The sequence below is a fragment of the Barbus barbus genome, assembly GCF_936440315.1.
Source record: "Barbus barbus genome assembly, chromosome: 43".
Classification (NCBI taxonomy): Eukaryota; Metazoa; Chordata; class Actinopteri; order Cypriniformes; family Cyprinidae; genus Barbus; species Barbus barbus.
Genome location: NC_136721.1, coordinates 2,295,432 through 2,312,994, shown reverse-complemented (window position 1 = coordinate 2,312,994; position 17,563 = coordinate 2,295,432). Strand labels below are relative to the sequence as shown.

Genomic DNA, 17,563 nt, shown 5'->3' with positions numbered 1-17,563 from the left:
ATATCAGTTAATGAAATTATTTAACTGTAAATTTAAGTTAAAACTAAAAACTAAAATGTTACCGTATTTTTTAATGGTAGACCACAGCTGCCGTTTTTTTACTGTAAATTTTACGGAATTGTTTTTACAGTATGCTTTCAACTCAATATAATCAGTTAATATTTTTCTACATTAAATGTTAAATTCACTCACTTAGTCCACATACAGATTTTGAAGGTACTATTATAAAATGTTCATTCGACACAGTTGGGGTCCTCAGCCAGCACGTCTCAATATTTAAAGACTTTGAAAGAAGAAAAAATTAACTTGTTTCCCTGCTGAAAAAAGCATGTCACTGTTGTTTATTAAGTGTCCCGGCCAACAGAATTTGACACATTTAAGTCATAATCAATTTAATACTATTCAAACACACAGATTCTCCAGAGAAGCAGAAATACAAAAGATTGTCGGATGGCAATTCATTATTTTAAGGTGGGGCTTAGTGAAGGGTCAATTAAAAAATGCCTTGTACAGTTTCTGCCTTCAGAAATCCGACTTGTTGAAGTCCATGGTATTTAGGATAAAATGTGACTGTATCCAAATCCTGAAAGTCACTACTTTCGAAGAAACAATGAGGTCAAGCAAACAGAACCAAGTAAAGCCAAGTCAAGTGCAATGACACACACACACACACACACACACACACACAAAACAACAACTCAAATGCAATAAGATGGACACAACAATTATTCAGTAAAAACTTTACAATAAGGTATTAATATTAAATAACGAACTAAAAATATATTTTCTACTGCATTTATAAATCTTTGTTACTGTTAGTTGATAAAATGCAATTGTTCATTGTTTGTGTTAATGCATTAACTAACAGGTAACTAATGCTTGATTTAAAAAGGTATTAGACTGTAAATGTTGGAATAAACAGCATCTGTGTGACAATATGTAGAGTATTAGGCCTTTTTAGATTTAAAGTTGCATCATTTCATATTTTTAAATTGATGTCCCTGGCACATTTTATAAGAAAACAACTCTATTTGAAATATTACCACCCTGTTGAACATCTCCAGAAAAAACTGTTTTACAGATGCAAGTGAAAATCACGAAAGGGCAAGTAAGAACTAGGCTAAACTTTAACCAGGGAAATGTTTGTGCCAAATTACGACACATTCTTAACATCGCCTCGCTAAGGTAACAGGACAAGGTGAACAAGTGTAACAAAAGACCGCAAGCGGACGTGTTGAACCGTCGGGGAGGAAATGGCCCACTTTGAGATTTGACATACTTTATGTTGCCCTTCCTAAAGTCTATGTAGTGGCCGTCCTTTATAGCAAGAACACAACTGAATAAAAAGAAGTGGGATCTTACTAGAACCAGTTTCCTTATTGTCAGCCATGATAAGGATACTGTGAGGAATAATGGTGCGCCCTGATACTGTTCTCTCATTACCAAAAAACTCACAATTAGAAGCTATGAGAATACAGGAAACAGCAGGTAAATGAAGGGAAAGGCACAAAAGGTGTCAGGATGAGAAAAGGGCCATGAACCTTGACGCAATCTTTTCTCGAGGCGTTCCTGTGATCTACAATTCAATGATGTCACAAAGTGTCTTTCTTCCCTGTCACCGACAGTTGCTCTAGAAAGAACAAAACAGGCCTGATTATAGTCATTCACATCCTTTCATAAAATCTGAGCTTGGTTTCCTTGTATTCCTGGAACTGAAATACATTTTACAGTTTGTACTCGCTTGTGCTTGAGTCACAAAATCATCTTCTGTATTCTATATTGTACGGTGGCCGAGAGAGCTCAACGCGCTGCAAATAGAAAAAACACCTGCAAATTAAGAAAACAACTTCGCAAATTTTTACAACACACGCTGCAAATGCTCACAACACAACCAAATAAAGAAACGTGCTGCAAATGCTCACAACACAACCAAATAAAGAAACGTGCTGCAAATGCTCACAACACAACCAAATAAAGAAACGTGCTGCAAATGCTCACAACACAACCAAATAAAGAAACACGCTGCAAATGCTCACAACACAACCAAATAAAGAAACACGCTGCAAATGCTCACAACACAACCAAATAAAGAAACACGCTGCAAACTCACAACACAACCAAATAAAGAAACACGCTGCAAATACTCACAACACAACCAAATAAAGAAACACGCTGCAAATGCTCACAACACAACCAAATAAAGAAACACGCTGCAAATGCTCACAACACAACCAAATAAAGAAACGTGCTCCAAATGCACACAACACAACCAAATAAAGAAACTTGCTGCAAATGCTCACAACACAACCAAATAAAGAAACACTCTGCAAATACTCACAACACAACCAAATAAAGAAACACGCTGCAAATGCTCACAACACAACCAAATAAAGAAACACTCTGCAAATACTCACAACACAACCAAATAAAGAAACACGCTGCAAATGCTCACAACACAACCAAATAAAGAAACACTCTGCAAATACTCACAACACAACCAAATAAAGAAACACGCTGCAAATACTCACAACACAACCAAATAAAGAAACACGCTGCAAATACTCACAACACAACCAAATAAAGAAACACTCTGCAAATACTCACAACACAACCAAATAAAGAAACACGCTGCAAATACTCACAACACAACCAAATAAAGAAACACTCTGCAAATACTCACAACACAACCAAATAAAGAAACACGCTGCAAATGCTCACAACACAACCAAATAAAGAAACACGCTGCAAATGCTCACAACACAACCAAATAAAGAAACGTGCTGCAAATGCTGACAACACTAATGAAGATGCTTTCTTGATTTGCTGGTGCTTTATCTATTTGCATGTGTTTTCTGAAGTTGCAGCGCGTTGAGCTCTCTCGGCAACCATAATATTGTAATGCTACATTTTAATGAACTAAATAACTTGGCAGAGAATTCTGATCATTATTAATAGGAGTGGGCGATATACCAGTAGACACGATTAACCGGTAGAGATTTTAGACTATCGTCTCTATCGCGGTTACACGTTCACATGACGTTATTGTGCAACATGGCCACGAAAATTTTTCGTTTGCACGTTTTTAAACATTGCAGTTTAAAATCGTGGTTTTAAGCCATTGAAAAGCAGTCAGCGGCGAAAGAGAGGAACTCATTTCGCTACATGCGCACACGTGAAGACGGTACTCATACTGTGCAGGAGTATTGAATGGAGGCATTTTTGCTGCTTTACAGGCCTTGAACGGTTAAATACACACTTGTGTCAAAATGCCTGTCTTTGCAAATATCCTTGTAAACACATCCTTGTAATTTAGGTCTTAAGTGAAATCAAACAGCTGAGAAAGAAAACACGTGTAACAGTATATACTGGCTCTTAAAGTAACAGCAGTCTAATATTCCTGCCTTCATTCAAATTAATCAAACAACAAGAGAGAAAATCTCTCACTGCTCGACTAAATCACTTTTGTAACTTTAATAAGAAGAAATATATTTAATATACATATAAATTTAATTTATATTATTTTTTATACATTTGATTACTTTATACAATGTAGCATTTCTTATTCGTTTGTTCTACTGTAGTTTTTGTCATATTGCTTGTAATTAGTTTCTTATTCTTATTTAATAACATTTTTTGTTTTTAAAATTTAGGCTAGTATTAATCTTTTGTGATACTGACACTGGTAACAAAAAATATGCAATTTCTATGGTATCACATTTTGAAATCAAAGAACTTATTTAAAGCAAAAATAACTATATTGTGATATATATCGTGTGAAATAAAATGACTGATATCATGATATAAGATTTTGGTCATAATCGCCCACCCGTAATTATTAATAATAATAATTTATTGAGTACTGGTGTGTTTTTATCATAGTGAGATTGCCAGAGGTTTATAAATGAATAGGGATGTAACGATTCACTCAACTCATGATGCAAAACGATTCACGATACTGATTTCACAATATGATTTTCTCATGATTTTTAAGGAAAGGTGTTCTTTTATAATTTCTCAGACCAAATGCTGCACATTTCCTTGTGAAACTGCAATTTGTCAAATAACAAAACTAAATTGAAAGCAAATCCCAAATAAATAATACAAATAAAATAAATCTCTTCATATTAACAAACTAAGGCTTTGTCTGTGCTCTATTTAAAATTATAGTCAAATACTGCATTTTAAATCACGACTCGTTTAACATCTCAACTGACTTCAAAAGCCACCTCGGCATGCATCGTTACATCCCTATAATTTAAGCATTAAAGCTGCGAGTCTGTGCAGTTAAGGGAGTTTTAAGAACACCATTTACCTATAAAAACAAATTACAATCACATGGTTGTCTATAGGACGCTAACTGACTGAGTGATGGAGCCTGTGAGAATGCACTTATATGCCCTAAAATTCAAGATATGACAGCAAAACTGCCTTACTAACAATTAATAAGCAGCAAATCAGGAGTTTATTGAGGCAAAAGTCGTAGTTAATAGTGACCCCCTAAACTAAAGTTTGACTGATGAAATTTAGGCTGGCAAATCAATGGCTAAATTGGCATTGCATACTTCAGGAGAATGGTGTAACCCGACAGATGCGTGGTTGTGCATTGTCACTTCTCATGTAACCTGATGACGACTAGCTAACAGCATCGGCACTCTTACTGAGTCCTTATCAGTGGTAAAGTGATTACATGAGATGGGAATGTGCAAGATAAACTTACACATGCAACGCAAACACATACGGTATTATGTCACATTGACTCGGGTTGTTAGCATTCATGACACAACTTTCTCTGATGATTCAACTTCAATAGCTAATGTTATTGATAGGACCTGTGCTGACTAGGACTCGACAGCTGAACTGCACTCGCTTGATTACACAGAAATATTCCGTTTACAGCCCATAAGGACAAAGTTTCATTTTTATTCTCCCTTACATAACATGTAAGCCTCACAGAGAAACTCAATGAAAACACTTTACAAGAAAATACTGCAAGTCACCGAATGGCAATGCCAAATGTTTTTCAAAGCCCCTAGGCCTGGTAACTATTTCAAGATCGCTAAAAGACACAAATCTGCCAGGTGCACTTTTCTCCTTTTGCAACTCCGTTGGAAAATAAGCTGGAAAACAGATAAGTAATCCAACCTGGGCAATGGAAATTGCTGAAATTCTCACATTACATTCTCTGAGAGGCCAAGTCAGGTAGAGGTGCTATCAGGTGACACTCACCTGTCAATCAAACTCAGCACAGTAACAAACTAATCAGCTGACCACATCTACAATACAAATCTATGGAGATCAGTATGATTCCAGGTAACAAACGGTTTATTTTATAGCCAGATCCTTCTTTTTCTGGTTTGAAGGCTTTCGGTTTCTTAATTAGATCAGCCCTAAAACAGACAAACAAAAATTATTTATCTCAAGAGGATGAACTTTACAAAATATGCCAAGAAATGTCAGGTCATAGTTTCTCTCAAAATCAAAAGAAAGAAATTATCTATATTTTTTTGTATCAGGGTTATTATAGTTAACTAAAATTAAAACTAAATTTAAAATCATAAAAAAAAAAAAAAACGTGAAATAATATTTTTTAAAAAAAACACTTTTTTTATATATTTTAGCTACTAGCCAAGCTAACATTTCTCATTTTAGTTTAACTTGGTGTACTAAAATATCTAAAACTGGCATAAAAAAAATTATAAAAACTAATATACATATACATATATATATATAAAAAGCAAAAAATCTAATATATATAAAAACTAATAACTATCAGTAACTAATTGATAACAAAGCAAATTTTCTGAAAAAACAATTTATATATTTTATATTGTGCTAAATTTTATTTCTGCTGAAATACGTATAGGACACTTATCTGTAATGGGAAATACTTTTGCATAAAACTTTATGGTCCAGTAGGCTTCATTTTTTAAGCTAATCTTAATCTTCCTTTGTTTTCGGGGGAAATATAGTTTGGACATTGTGTGTTTTCTCTTTACTGTTGCCAAGCCATTATTAGTCAGGTGAAGACATAACCTTAATGTCTGACTGTTCAAACATTCCTTTCTGGATTCCTGTTCACTGACCTTGAGATCGCCGACAGTCATGCAACAACGCAAAGGTGAAGTCATATAACTATGGCAACATTACAAGACCAAGACAGCCAACAGCATACACTAACATTTGTATGCGTTCCTCTCGAATTTGACTTGCAAATAAAAACAGTTTAATCAGCTGAAGAGATCAGGTATGGGACATGTCCACTGATTGCAATGAGGAACCACCATAACTCATGTGCTGACACCCCTGAGAAATATTATCTCAGTCAGATCAAACCAGCCAAGAACATTTTCCCACTTGTTGACATCACCGAGGTGTTACACATAACTGTTCTTCTATGCTGGAAGTTACAATCTTCCAAATATTTTCGCCTTGTGCAACAAAAAAAATTTAAATTCATAACCCAGTTTCTAGACTAATAAGGTGATTTTTAAAGTAATTTTTAAAAAATAATTAATTCAAAACATTCTATCATAATAATAATAAACGTATGTATGCATGCATACATCTTATCTTATAATACTATACATTTTTTCTTTATTTTAAGTCTATTTTTAAGCTAGTAGCTAAAAGCATTTACATAAAATCCTGGATAATTTAATGTACACTGTTATGGGATCTGTAGCCGTTTCTGTTCAGACTGTAGAGCAAAAAATAAAGAAATAAAAAATTCTGGAAGTGAAGCAACATCTAAAAATGTTAAAAGTAGAAAATGGGGAAATCAGAAGAATTTTTTGGATGTGAAGGAATTAAAGGGAACCCTTGCGTAAATATTTATAAAAAAACAAAAATCACATCACTGGATTTTTGTTTATGTGCTTAGAAAAATTATAATATTAACACATAGTACAAGTGTGTGTATTTTTTTGAGGGACAAAAATCTGCACCCGTTCTGCTGAAGGACTGCAAAAGATCTCATCAATAAAGATGCACTTGAAACTACAGCTAATGGAAAGTTCAGCATAACTAGCTGTTCCTTCTTTTCTCTGCGTAGGACGCTTGACGCTCAACACAAAGGCCTTCAAGGTAAAAATAAGATAATAGCTGCTTTTAAAATTCTAATATGGAAGGAATGTGACAAATGTGTTCAATTTCTGCTAATTGCAGCAATGACAAAGAGCAGCCATTACAGTAAGAGAGAGAGAGTTGTGCTGGAATAAAACATTCAACTCCAGCCACAGTTCAGCGCTTGTGGACTTTGCTACCTGGCATTAGTTCAGAGGTGCATGACTATAGAGAGGGAAGAAAAATATAAAAACGTAGAAAGTGGAGAGAGGTGGAGGCGGCATGCAGTGTTGCTGCTCTCTTCTCTGGTAAATCAGACATCTTGGTGTTTGAAATATGCCTGAAATGCACTGTAATTACAGGATAAATGCCAAGCCTACCATATATCGGCATTCTGAATAGCTCTGTTATGAGCTAAAATGACACTGGTTTTAAGAAAAGCACATCAGCGACATGATGCACCAAAGTGGAGGAAACTCCTAGAAACCAAACCTCGAACTTGAACCGACAGTGAACACAGCTTGCAGGGTGGTTGATTATTATTTGTTAGATTCGCCCCCAAATGCACGCCAAGCCAGAGTTTGGTTTACTGCCGTTAGAAAGTGGTGCAACTTTTGCTGGACAACCAGAGTGGCTTTTTCAGTAGATTATCCATAATGGGTGCATTCTAATGTCAGACGTCTCATTGTCCTACACTGGGCTTTTTTTCATGCTCGATCACTCAGAGACGCTGAAGCAATCAGTCACATTCTCCAGGAATTCCTCTGAGGTTGAGCCGTTTGGATCACGCTGCTTCCTCCTCTTCGTGAGTTGCACTAGTTCATATAGACAGCTCTCTCATTTAATGAATTACAAGAGGGTCACATGATTATAAGCGCTAGAAGAATGAAGGGACATGAAATGCCGAGATATTTAGGGGCGTTAAGCACCAGGCAAATACTATACTTTCCCTACTTTTGCCACCTTTTCACTTCATATGACAAGTACATTCCCAATCTTTTTCCTGAACACGGAAGTTCCCAATTCATTCAGAACTATATTTTAATTTTTTGGTTAAAACGGTCTTTTTCTTCACATTTTAAACACCCAACTGAACTGACAGCGTGTATGGAAATAAAATTAAACCTTTATTTTTAAGAGTGTATATGAAAACACAGGTGATAATCATTGGTAACTACAGAAACAAATAGGCACATAATCAGAAAGAAAACCTAAATAGAGAGGAAAAACCGGGACGACTGGAATCTGAACAGAGTTTCAAAATAGAAGTCAACAGACTGGAACATAACCCAAACAGCAAGAACATGAGGGCGAGTAATGATGACAAAGTGTTCATTTTTGGGTGAACTGTTCCTTTAAGGTGTGGTCAGATTTACTGCTGCTTGGAGAAATGGAGTCATTTCAATAGGAAAACACTGTTTGGGTGTTTTGCATGAGGGCAAAAAAGTTCCCTCATTTATATATATGAAATACACAGAATTACAGTGAATCAGACACTCAAGATATAGGCCTATGTAATTGAAACTAAACAAGCCAAACACCAAGTAATCATACAGCAATGTATAAAAGCACTCAGAACACTTATCAATGCACCATCTACAACGCCTACCAAAAAACTGCTGGTGTTTGCATGGGCAAGTGCATCTAACGCTCTTCTCTGAATATGTACAAACCCAGTTTAATTTGCTTCCATGAGCAGGTTCCCTGTAGTTCCCTGAAGTAAGAGCGATCTGAAAAACCTGCTAGACACGTGTGCTCGAGCTGAGACGGTTAGTCAGTGTTCTTCAGTCCTGTTCTCTCAACAGCTCCTCAAATATGGCTTATTCTGCCACAATCTGCACAGCGTTAAACAGTTTATTCACTGATAAGTAGAGATTCCAAGAAACATCCAGTGGTTTTTCCAAAAACAATATTTTGACATCTTCATGCACATCATGTTGTTCTAAACCTGTATGACTTTCTGTTTCATGAAACACAAAAGGAATTTACAGATGATTTTCCCTTTTTATGTAGATCTCATATTAAACAAAAAAGTGTTTTTTTTTTTTTTTTATCATTTTGGAGCATGATCGTCATAGTTCGCCATTCGTTTTCATTATATAGAAAAGACTGGCTGACAAAGCCTTTAATATTTCTCCTGTTGTGCTCCACACTCATACAAATCTAAATGAGGAATGAAGTTTCATTTAACTAGAGTTGACAAGATTAGACAGCGGTCTAAACGAGTACATCTGGCCTGTTTCACAATATTTATTCCAACAAAAGCTCAGGTGACTTTGCACCGGATCCGTTTACCTTCATGCCGGACTAACATCTGCCCATAAAGGCATTTTTAATGCGTGTAACTGAGCCATAAGGCAGACTCAATGTGAGTGTTTCAACATTTTAAAAAAACATGAAGACTTTTGAAACTCAGTTTTTAAATGATGATTATTATTACTTTTTTAACATCAATGCCAAAAGCTGCAGTTCACGATGCATTTAATAGATAAACAAGTTTGTGACAGTGAGCCTGGATAAACCAGTTTGCATTGAGGATGTACTGAACGTTAAAGTAACACTCAAACAATAAATGGATTGTCTCCATGCAAAAGGACATTGCTGAATGTTACATAGCGTGCAAATGATTATTGTAATCCGGACCTCGTCAATAGACATTCCTTTAGTGATATATTACAGCATTTTACCAGGCTTACTGAATAATTCAGCTAAAGTGGACTGTGACCCATGTGATAGAAACAAAACCGAGTGGTGCAACATATCTGTTATGAACAGACCCTGTGCCAAAATACATTGCAATCCTCTTATCTCTCTTTCTACCCAATTATTACAAACACCTGCTGAAGAAATGGACTTAAATGGTTGAAATGAGTGTTTTTTCCCCTTAGAGTATGAGAAAGTAGATGGTCAGAATCTGTTCTGCGTGATTACCTCCTCTTTCTCTGGTCTTCTGTACAAAAAAACTATTGTGTAGCAGCCTTACACTTAGCCCATACATCTGAGTGAATATGCATTATACAGTTGCTTTTAAAGTAAAAGCATTCCACATAATAGCTGTCCACACAGAGACATCATTCATTATGTTGACCGAAACTATCGTATTTACAAAAAGCATTTTAAAACAAACTCCACCTGGAGCTGCTTACCTGCACGCTTCTGTCAGGATGCGACTCATAACAGCAGCTATAAACTGAGTGTTATAAACTTATGAAGCATAACTCCGTGTGTCTCGAGGCAAAGTGAACCGCTGTGTCCAGAGCTAATCAGCGAGCGGGGGGCGGGGCCATAAAGGGGCGGGGCGAGTACAGGAAAAGTTATTGAGCTGTCAATCAATGGCCCTCATATTTGTTTATGTAAATGTTAATGCTGCATAAGTGTACACATGGAATATGAATAGTACACATAGAGTTAAAGTAGTAGTTCACCTAAAAAATAGGGCATTATTTACTGGTTTCCTGTTGAACACAAAATAATATATATTTTTTAAGGAAATCAGTGGCTATGACATTCAATAAATATTTTGGTGCTCAACACATGAAAGAAACACATGCAGGTTAATTTCATTTTTGGGTGAACTATCCCTTTAAATGTTGAATGGCAACTGGACAGGGAAAGAGAGTGTCTTGAGTGACATTTAAAAATGAGAAACAGTGACCAGGAAAATATAAACAAGCAAATTGTCAATATTTTGTGTTTGCATATCTGTATTTGTATCTTCAAACACCACAAATGGGGGGAAAAAACTATGTAAGCCTTGCTTATTAAAAGGAACTGCTACTTTTTTCTTTTTGCAATCTGATTTAAGTGCTTTCAGTAATGCTATGCATGACCCAGCTATGCAAGATCCAAATACCAAGCAGATTGTGATCATAATTATACTATTAGAGCTCAAGTTCTCCTAGAAGTCCAGATGAATGTACATTTTTACTTTTATCTGTGGTAATACATTTATGCTTTCACTAACCTAGAGTTAAGGTAGAATTCAGTGTTGGGGGTAAAGCATTACTTTTTCCAAGTAACACATTTTTAAATTTATAACAAAATATTTGAGTTACTTTTGTTGAATAAGTGCTTTGTTTTCCCATTTATTCATTGACACGTCTCCTGTACTCGTGATCTTCCTTCAGACTGAGGTTTATTCATGTCACTTTTGATGTGAAAGGTATTATACAGTTGCCAAAATGAGAACTTTTGGGCTTTTTGTTATTAAAAATAAATAAGCAAGCTTGGCTCGGGTGACAAAAAGCAACACAAAAGAATGCATTACTTTACATAAAAAAATAACTGATTCAATTGGTTACTTTTTTTATGATATTATAATGCACTACTTTTAAAAGTAACTTTCCCCAGCACTGGTAGAATTGACAATGAGTTCCAGTACCGTTTTAAACCTCCTATGATTTCAGACTGCATAGAATATCTCTAAACCTCTATTTGTCACACAGCAGAATCATTATCTTGAGCTGAAAAAAGGTGATTAAAATGGGAAACGCTGGACTGATCGGTGCATTTCTTTCTGGCATCAAATTCAACACACTTACAGTTTCAAATGTAATTCAAATCAGAGCCAATACTTTTTAATCATATATATTTTATTCTCAATACAGCAAAATACAAAGATGATTTGCAACAGACTCAGAAAATCCATTAGTAATACTCACTTCACCAAAAAAAAAAGTGTTTAAATTACAAGTTATTACAAGTTTGGATAATCAAGGCTCATAAGAGTACCTTTAAATCATATTGCATCCATATATGAATATATATACATATATCTATATATATACATATGTAGATTTCTTCTTGTCAATACTTTTTAAAACTAAAATGATTTTATACTGCTTGCCAATGATTGCTTTGAGATCACTATAAAATGAGTACTTAATACAGACGTCGAGAACCGCTCCAAATGATGAAGTTCCTATGTCACTAATGGCAGATCTTTCTTACACTCAACTGCATTTAGCCCATTTCAACCTGAACAACATCACCATTTGAATGACAGAAAGCCATGTTAATATAGCACAGGAAATGTGAACATGACATCAATAACACAGTGTTCTGTTGAAAAACGAAATGTGCATTTAATATATTCACATTCTATTTACAATTAATACAAATCGTTGTAAAAATTTACCCTAAAAGAGAATTTTTATGTACATCTGTACAGCTTAGTATTTAAATAGAAACATGCGAGTGTTATTTTTCAACTGGACGAAGAAAAAAAAATAAAATAATAAAGTCTCTCACCCTGGGTTGTTATGATCACAAAAAAAATTAAAGATGGTTTTAAAAGCAATCAGTCAGTCTAATCCTCTAAAAGCACGAACTCTAATAGAAAAGATAAAAACAATAAAAGAAAGTACACAGCACAACAACCATGTCTGGAGAAGCACGGGAAAATCATCATTTGAATGATCCATATTCATATGCAGTTATTTTATCATCATGAATCTGGAACAGAAATCATTTACATAAAAGCGCAATTAACAGACCTCACCCCTATAACACAATGGATTTATTGATAGAGGCTCATGACAAGCACATCAGTAAATGTTTAACCTCTAGAAGTTTGTTTTAACTGATGAAAATGTTAACTGGCAGGAGTCCTCGTTAGCTGCTGCACAAACATCTGCATAGACAGAAAAAACAGTTTAGGAGCCAATTAGAGGAAAGATTCTAGTGCAAGAGATGCTAAGTTTCCAGCATTTCATATCTGGTGGATTGATGTTTCACTCGACCTTCCTCTTTCTGGTGCTAAACCCATAAAAGTTTCAATCGGATTTACTGCGTGTATGGATTACGGGTCGGTCTGCGCTAAAGATCACTATATGTACATATATAAACTGCTATTCTCAACAGAACACATAAATAGATCCTTACATGACTGCTTTCTTTTAAAAGAACTGCAACACACAGGTGACTATGACGCTATAAAAGCAACCTCAAGACTTACATTAAATATTTAAATATGATATTTTCATATACAATAGAAATACGTCTCTCATCTCGTATTGCAACCCTGTATCCATGCCCAAGAGTGAAAACGCAACTTGGAACGAAGCGATTTGCCCGTATCTAAATAAAATCTATATCAGGCTGAGCCAAAGTGATAAAATACCAGAAAATCAAGAGCGAGAAAGTGACACCTATGCGAGCGCTACATTTCGTATAAAACAAAATCTCGGCCTGGGGGTTTGCGGTAGTGATGTATACAAATATGACAGGCTATAACTCCGATGTGGCGTCTGTGGATGAGCCAGGCCAAAAACAACAACAAAAAACATAACTCATTAGTAATAATGCCTTGATATGGTGCCGAACAGTCTTTTGGTCTGGTATACAAGAAAGACGCCTGTAGATTTGATCAGTCAGCACTGCATTCATTATCTGCTGAATGCATGCTTCTCGTTTTACAAGCCTTTGGCAATCCACACCCTGCGTACAAGTCCAACCTTTCTACATGTGTATTTCAGTTTCCTGTATATCAAATACAAGGCACAATAAAACCATAAAAGGAGAAAACCTCAATTTTAAAGCACCTTTGGTTAAAGGGAGGTACTTTGGTTGAAATAAAAAGCTATAAACAGCCAATTATTATTCTTGTTTGCTTACAGCTAGCAGAAAATAAACCAAAAAGACAGTCAAAGTAAGAAAGCAGGCTGTTTTTTGTCTTAGCCGATGATATGAGCAGGACGATGCAGTGTATGAGCGCTCTGACAGACGTGCGGTTTGGCCGCCTCCCCTCTCATGAATATTCATAGGGTCTGTGGTGGAGGGGCGGGGCACTGAGTGTTTCCATTTTTGGCAAGCTGGTGTAGAAATGAACACAGTGTCACAGAGATGTCTGAGGCAGATCGAGTGTGTGAGTGTTTTGCGTAGGCATAGATGGGCTACGGATAGAGCGCAGATAGGGCCGCTCTACTGTATGAGCTTGGCGTCCAGTCGTAGCCAGTGCAGGCCCTGCCGCGTGAATCGGACCAGGTCAGTCATGCTGCTGGTGTTGAAGACAAGCGGGCCCATAGCCTTGTCCAGTTCGACGAAGAACTCTGCGGAAAAGAGCATCATCATCAAAACTGACAATCTTTAGCAGGTGCTCACATCCAGATTCATGCAAGCAGAAAATAAAGGGGAAAAAAATCCTGAGCCAGAATCAAGTCACATTAAGCTATATAGTGTTTTTCACAACACACTTTTTTTTTTTTTAAACCGCCTTATAGACATTCATAATATTAGTGTTTACAATATCTTACCATCTCCATGCCTGCATTAAGCAGATTAGAGCTAGTCGATATTGTTAAATTTTTAAATAATTTTGGAATGTGTGATACTTTTTTCAGGATTCTTTGATTAATAAAAAGTAACAGCATTTATTTAAAATAGTTTTTTGTTTTAACAGTAAAGTCTATCACTTTTTACTACTTTTTACATTCATCCTTGCAAAATAAAAGTATAAATCTTTCAAAAAAAGAAATAATTTTTGGTCCCACTTTATATTAGGTGGCCTTAACTACTATGTACTTACATTGAAATTGATCATTTGATACAGTGCACTTATTGTGTACATACATGTTTTTACATTGTACTTATATTTTTAAAAATACCTATATGTAATTACATTTATAATTACACTGTTGACCCATGCCTTACACCTACCCATACCACCAAACCTGTCCCTAACCTTGCCCGTATCCCACCTCAATAGCAGCAGAAGTGTTTACAATACAATATGAACACAATAGTACATTGCACTTATTTTTTGATGTAAGTACATAGTAGTTAAGGCCACCTAATTTTTTTCTGGCCCGGTAGTGTACATTCAAAAGTTTTCTATTTTAAATAAATGCTGTTCTTTTTAACATTTATTCAAAGAATCCTGAAAAAAGTGTTACAGTCTCCAAAAAAATATTAAGCAGCACAACGGTTTTCAACATTGATAATAAATCAGTATATTATTATGATTTCTGAAGGATCATGTGACACTGAAGACTGCAGTAATGATGCTGAAAATTCAGCTTTGCATCACAAAAATAAATTATACTTTAAAGTATATTAAAATAAAACACCAGTATTTACAATTGTAATGATATTTCACAATTTTACAGTTTTTCCCTGCATTTTTGATCAAATAAATGCAACCTTGATGAGCAGAAGAGACTTCTTTAAAAAAACATTATAAATTACTGATCCAAACGTTTGAATAGCAGTGTACATCCAATTTATTTGTGACCCTGGGCCACAAAAACAGTCATAAGGGTCAATTTGTTTTAAATTTATGCATCATATGAAAGCTGGATTTCCATTTATGTATGGTTTGTTATGATAGGACAATATTTAGATGAGATGCAATTATTTGAAAATCTGGAATCTGAGGGTGCAAAAAAATCTAAATATTGAGAAAATCTCCTTTAAAGTTGTTCAAATGAAGCTCTTAGCCATGCAAATTAATAATCACAAAATGAAGTTTTAAAATATATTTATGGTAGGACATTTACAAAATATCTTCATGGAACATGATATTTACTTAATATCCTAATGATTTTTGGAATAAAAGAAAAATGGATAATTTTGACCCATACAATGTATTTTTTGACTATTGCTACAAATATACCCCAGCGACTTATGACTGCTTTGTGCTCCAGGGACACACATATAAAATTCTGCGTGTTAATAGCTACATTTTGCAACAAAATAATAAAAAGCATCTGACAGCTATATACTGCTTTAAATGAGTGCACGGTCTGGGTAAAGTAGATGTACTATATAACCAACCTGTAAAATCTATTGATTCTGTAAGCAAAAAGACAATGCAATGCTTTCCGTGAACATTCATGCTTGCATAGAAATAGAATGACTGAAGAAAAGTCAGAAAAGGTGTGTGGAGTCACAAGACCACCGGAGTACAACTTCAGGAAGAAGGAAACAGACTTAAAGAAGAGAGTAAGAAGAATACCTCTCTGCTCTTTGGCGAGCTGTTCGGCCTGGTCCCACACCTCGATGGCGTAGAGGAAGTTGGAGGTGACCTGGACGTAGCTGGCTGCCATCTGGTGGATGCGCTGCGGGATGGTGACAGAGGAGCTGGCGCTCTGGCTGGAGCTGCTGGAGGAGTAGCTGCCCGCGCTGCCTGGGGAAAGTTTAGGAGAGACCGGAGACGGCATTCCCGCTGTTTTGCTGCAGGACGCAGAACACAGAGACGAGCATGAGTCAGGACACAATGAAGGATCTATGCATGAACAGCTATTCCTTCTGTCCTCACTGGAAGTGTCATGTTTAAGAGACTAACTACCAGGTTTATTCATACATACAGGGTTTCTGCAGGTTTTATATAAAGGCAAATTTAAGACTTTAAAATGTAAAGAATGAATAAATTGCTGAAGAATCAACCGAGGAGAAGTTAAGGCTTGAATAGCACTGCTCCCAAACAGGAGTTTACCCTATCTTCTCATCACACTGAAAAAAAGCGGTGCTCTTTATCAGTATTTTGTCTCGTTTTCAGTGCAAATGTCTCAAAATGCAAAATGAAATAAGAAGTCTTGATTTGAGAAAATGAAGTGCGTTTATGATTAAAGCAAGAACAAATATCTGCCAATGGGTTCAGGAAAAAAAAACTGAGGGAATTTGGGAAGTGTTTTTTTAAGCATAAACTCACATAACTGTTATATTCTTCAATAATTTAATGCATCTTGATGTTTAGAAACAAATACTGAGGAAGATATTTATATTTTTTGCAATGCATGCCATTAAATGTGCATTTTGCAATATTGGCTTTTATGGCTTATCACATTTTAACGCTTTTTTAGAACAAAAAGGCAAGTGTAAAAAAAAAATTACATTACAGGTAATATCAATTTTGTTAATTTGCAAGCTATTCATTGTTTGTTATTGCTTAATGGTATATAAAAGCAGAGATATATTACCCATTGGTGCATTCTTGTTATTTTGTGTGTGTGTGTGTGTGTGTGTGTGTGTGTGTGTGTGTGTGTGTGTGTGTTTTCCACCTGTGGTTGCCAGGATGTTTCTATGTGGTTGCTCACAAGTTCTGAGTGTTGTTGCACACTGACATTTCTATAATATTTACACCATCTACAATAATAATACTAATATAAATCAATGTAACTTACTTTGCTACTCCAGGAGATGGAGCTTGGTTATTACTCAACGAATTCTGGAGGAAATAAACAAATAAAACCTTACTTAATACATCTTGTATATGTTATGATTGAGGAACATTAACAACAACAATAATAATTAAATTTCACATCATAGTAACCTTATGACAGACAAAAACTACAAGGTTTTCATGTTTTCTAGAATTTTGTCATACTGGATATTTCAGACCTACATTACCGTTAAAAAGTTTGGGGTCAGTAAATTTTTTTTTTTTAAAGAAATTAATACTTTTATATTTAGCAAGGACACATTAGATTGATCAAAAGACAGTAAGGTAATAGAAATGTTTGTTTCGACTCGAAACACTTGAACTGTAGCGTACAGTTTGAGA

The 17,563-nt window shown here is 35.4% G+C and overlaps 2 protein-coding genes across 6 annotated transcripts in view; both read right to left on the bottom strand.

Annotated features, from left to right (window-relative positions):
- Positions 1-10,316, bottom strand: part of LOC306862095 (protein Shroom1-like) — a 28,883-nt gene extending 18,567 nt beyond the window's left edge. Inside the window, exon 1 of the mRNA XM_079404727.1 lies at positions 10,209-10,316. The gene's annotated coding sequence lies outside the window, so the exon portion shown is untranslated. The remainder of the gene's footprint in view (positions 1-10,208) is intronic.
- Positions 10,317-11,641: 1,325 nt separating this feature from the next.
- LOC306862659 (AF4/FMR2 family member 4-like) overlaps positions 11,642-17,563 on the bottom strand; it is a 39,297-nt gene continuing 33,375 nt past the window's right edge. For all 5 annotated transcript variants that reach the window (XM_079405582.1, XM_079405581.1, XM_079405578.1 and 2 more), the window contains 3 exons: positions 17,184-17,227; positions 16,016-16,233; positions 11,642-14,111 (listed from right to left, as the gene is read on the bottom strand). In XM_079405582.1, the coding sequence (XP_079261708.1) occupies positions 13,984-14,111; positions 16,016-16,233; positions 17,184-17,227 (390 nt within the window). In that variant the 3' untranslated portion in view covers positions 11,642-13,983. The remainder of the gene's footprint in view (positions 14,112-16,015; positions 16,234-17,183; positions 17,228-17,563) is intronic.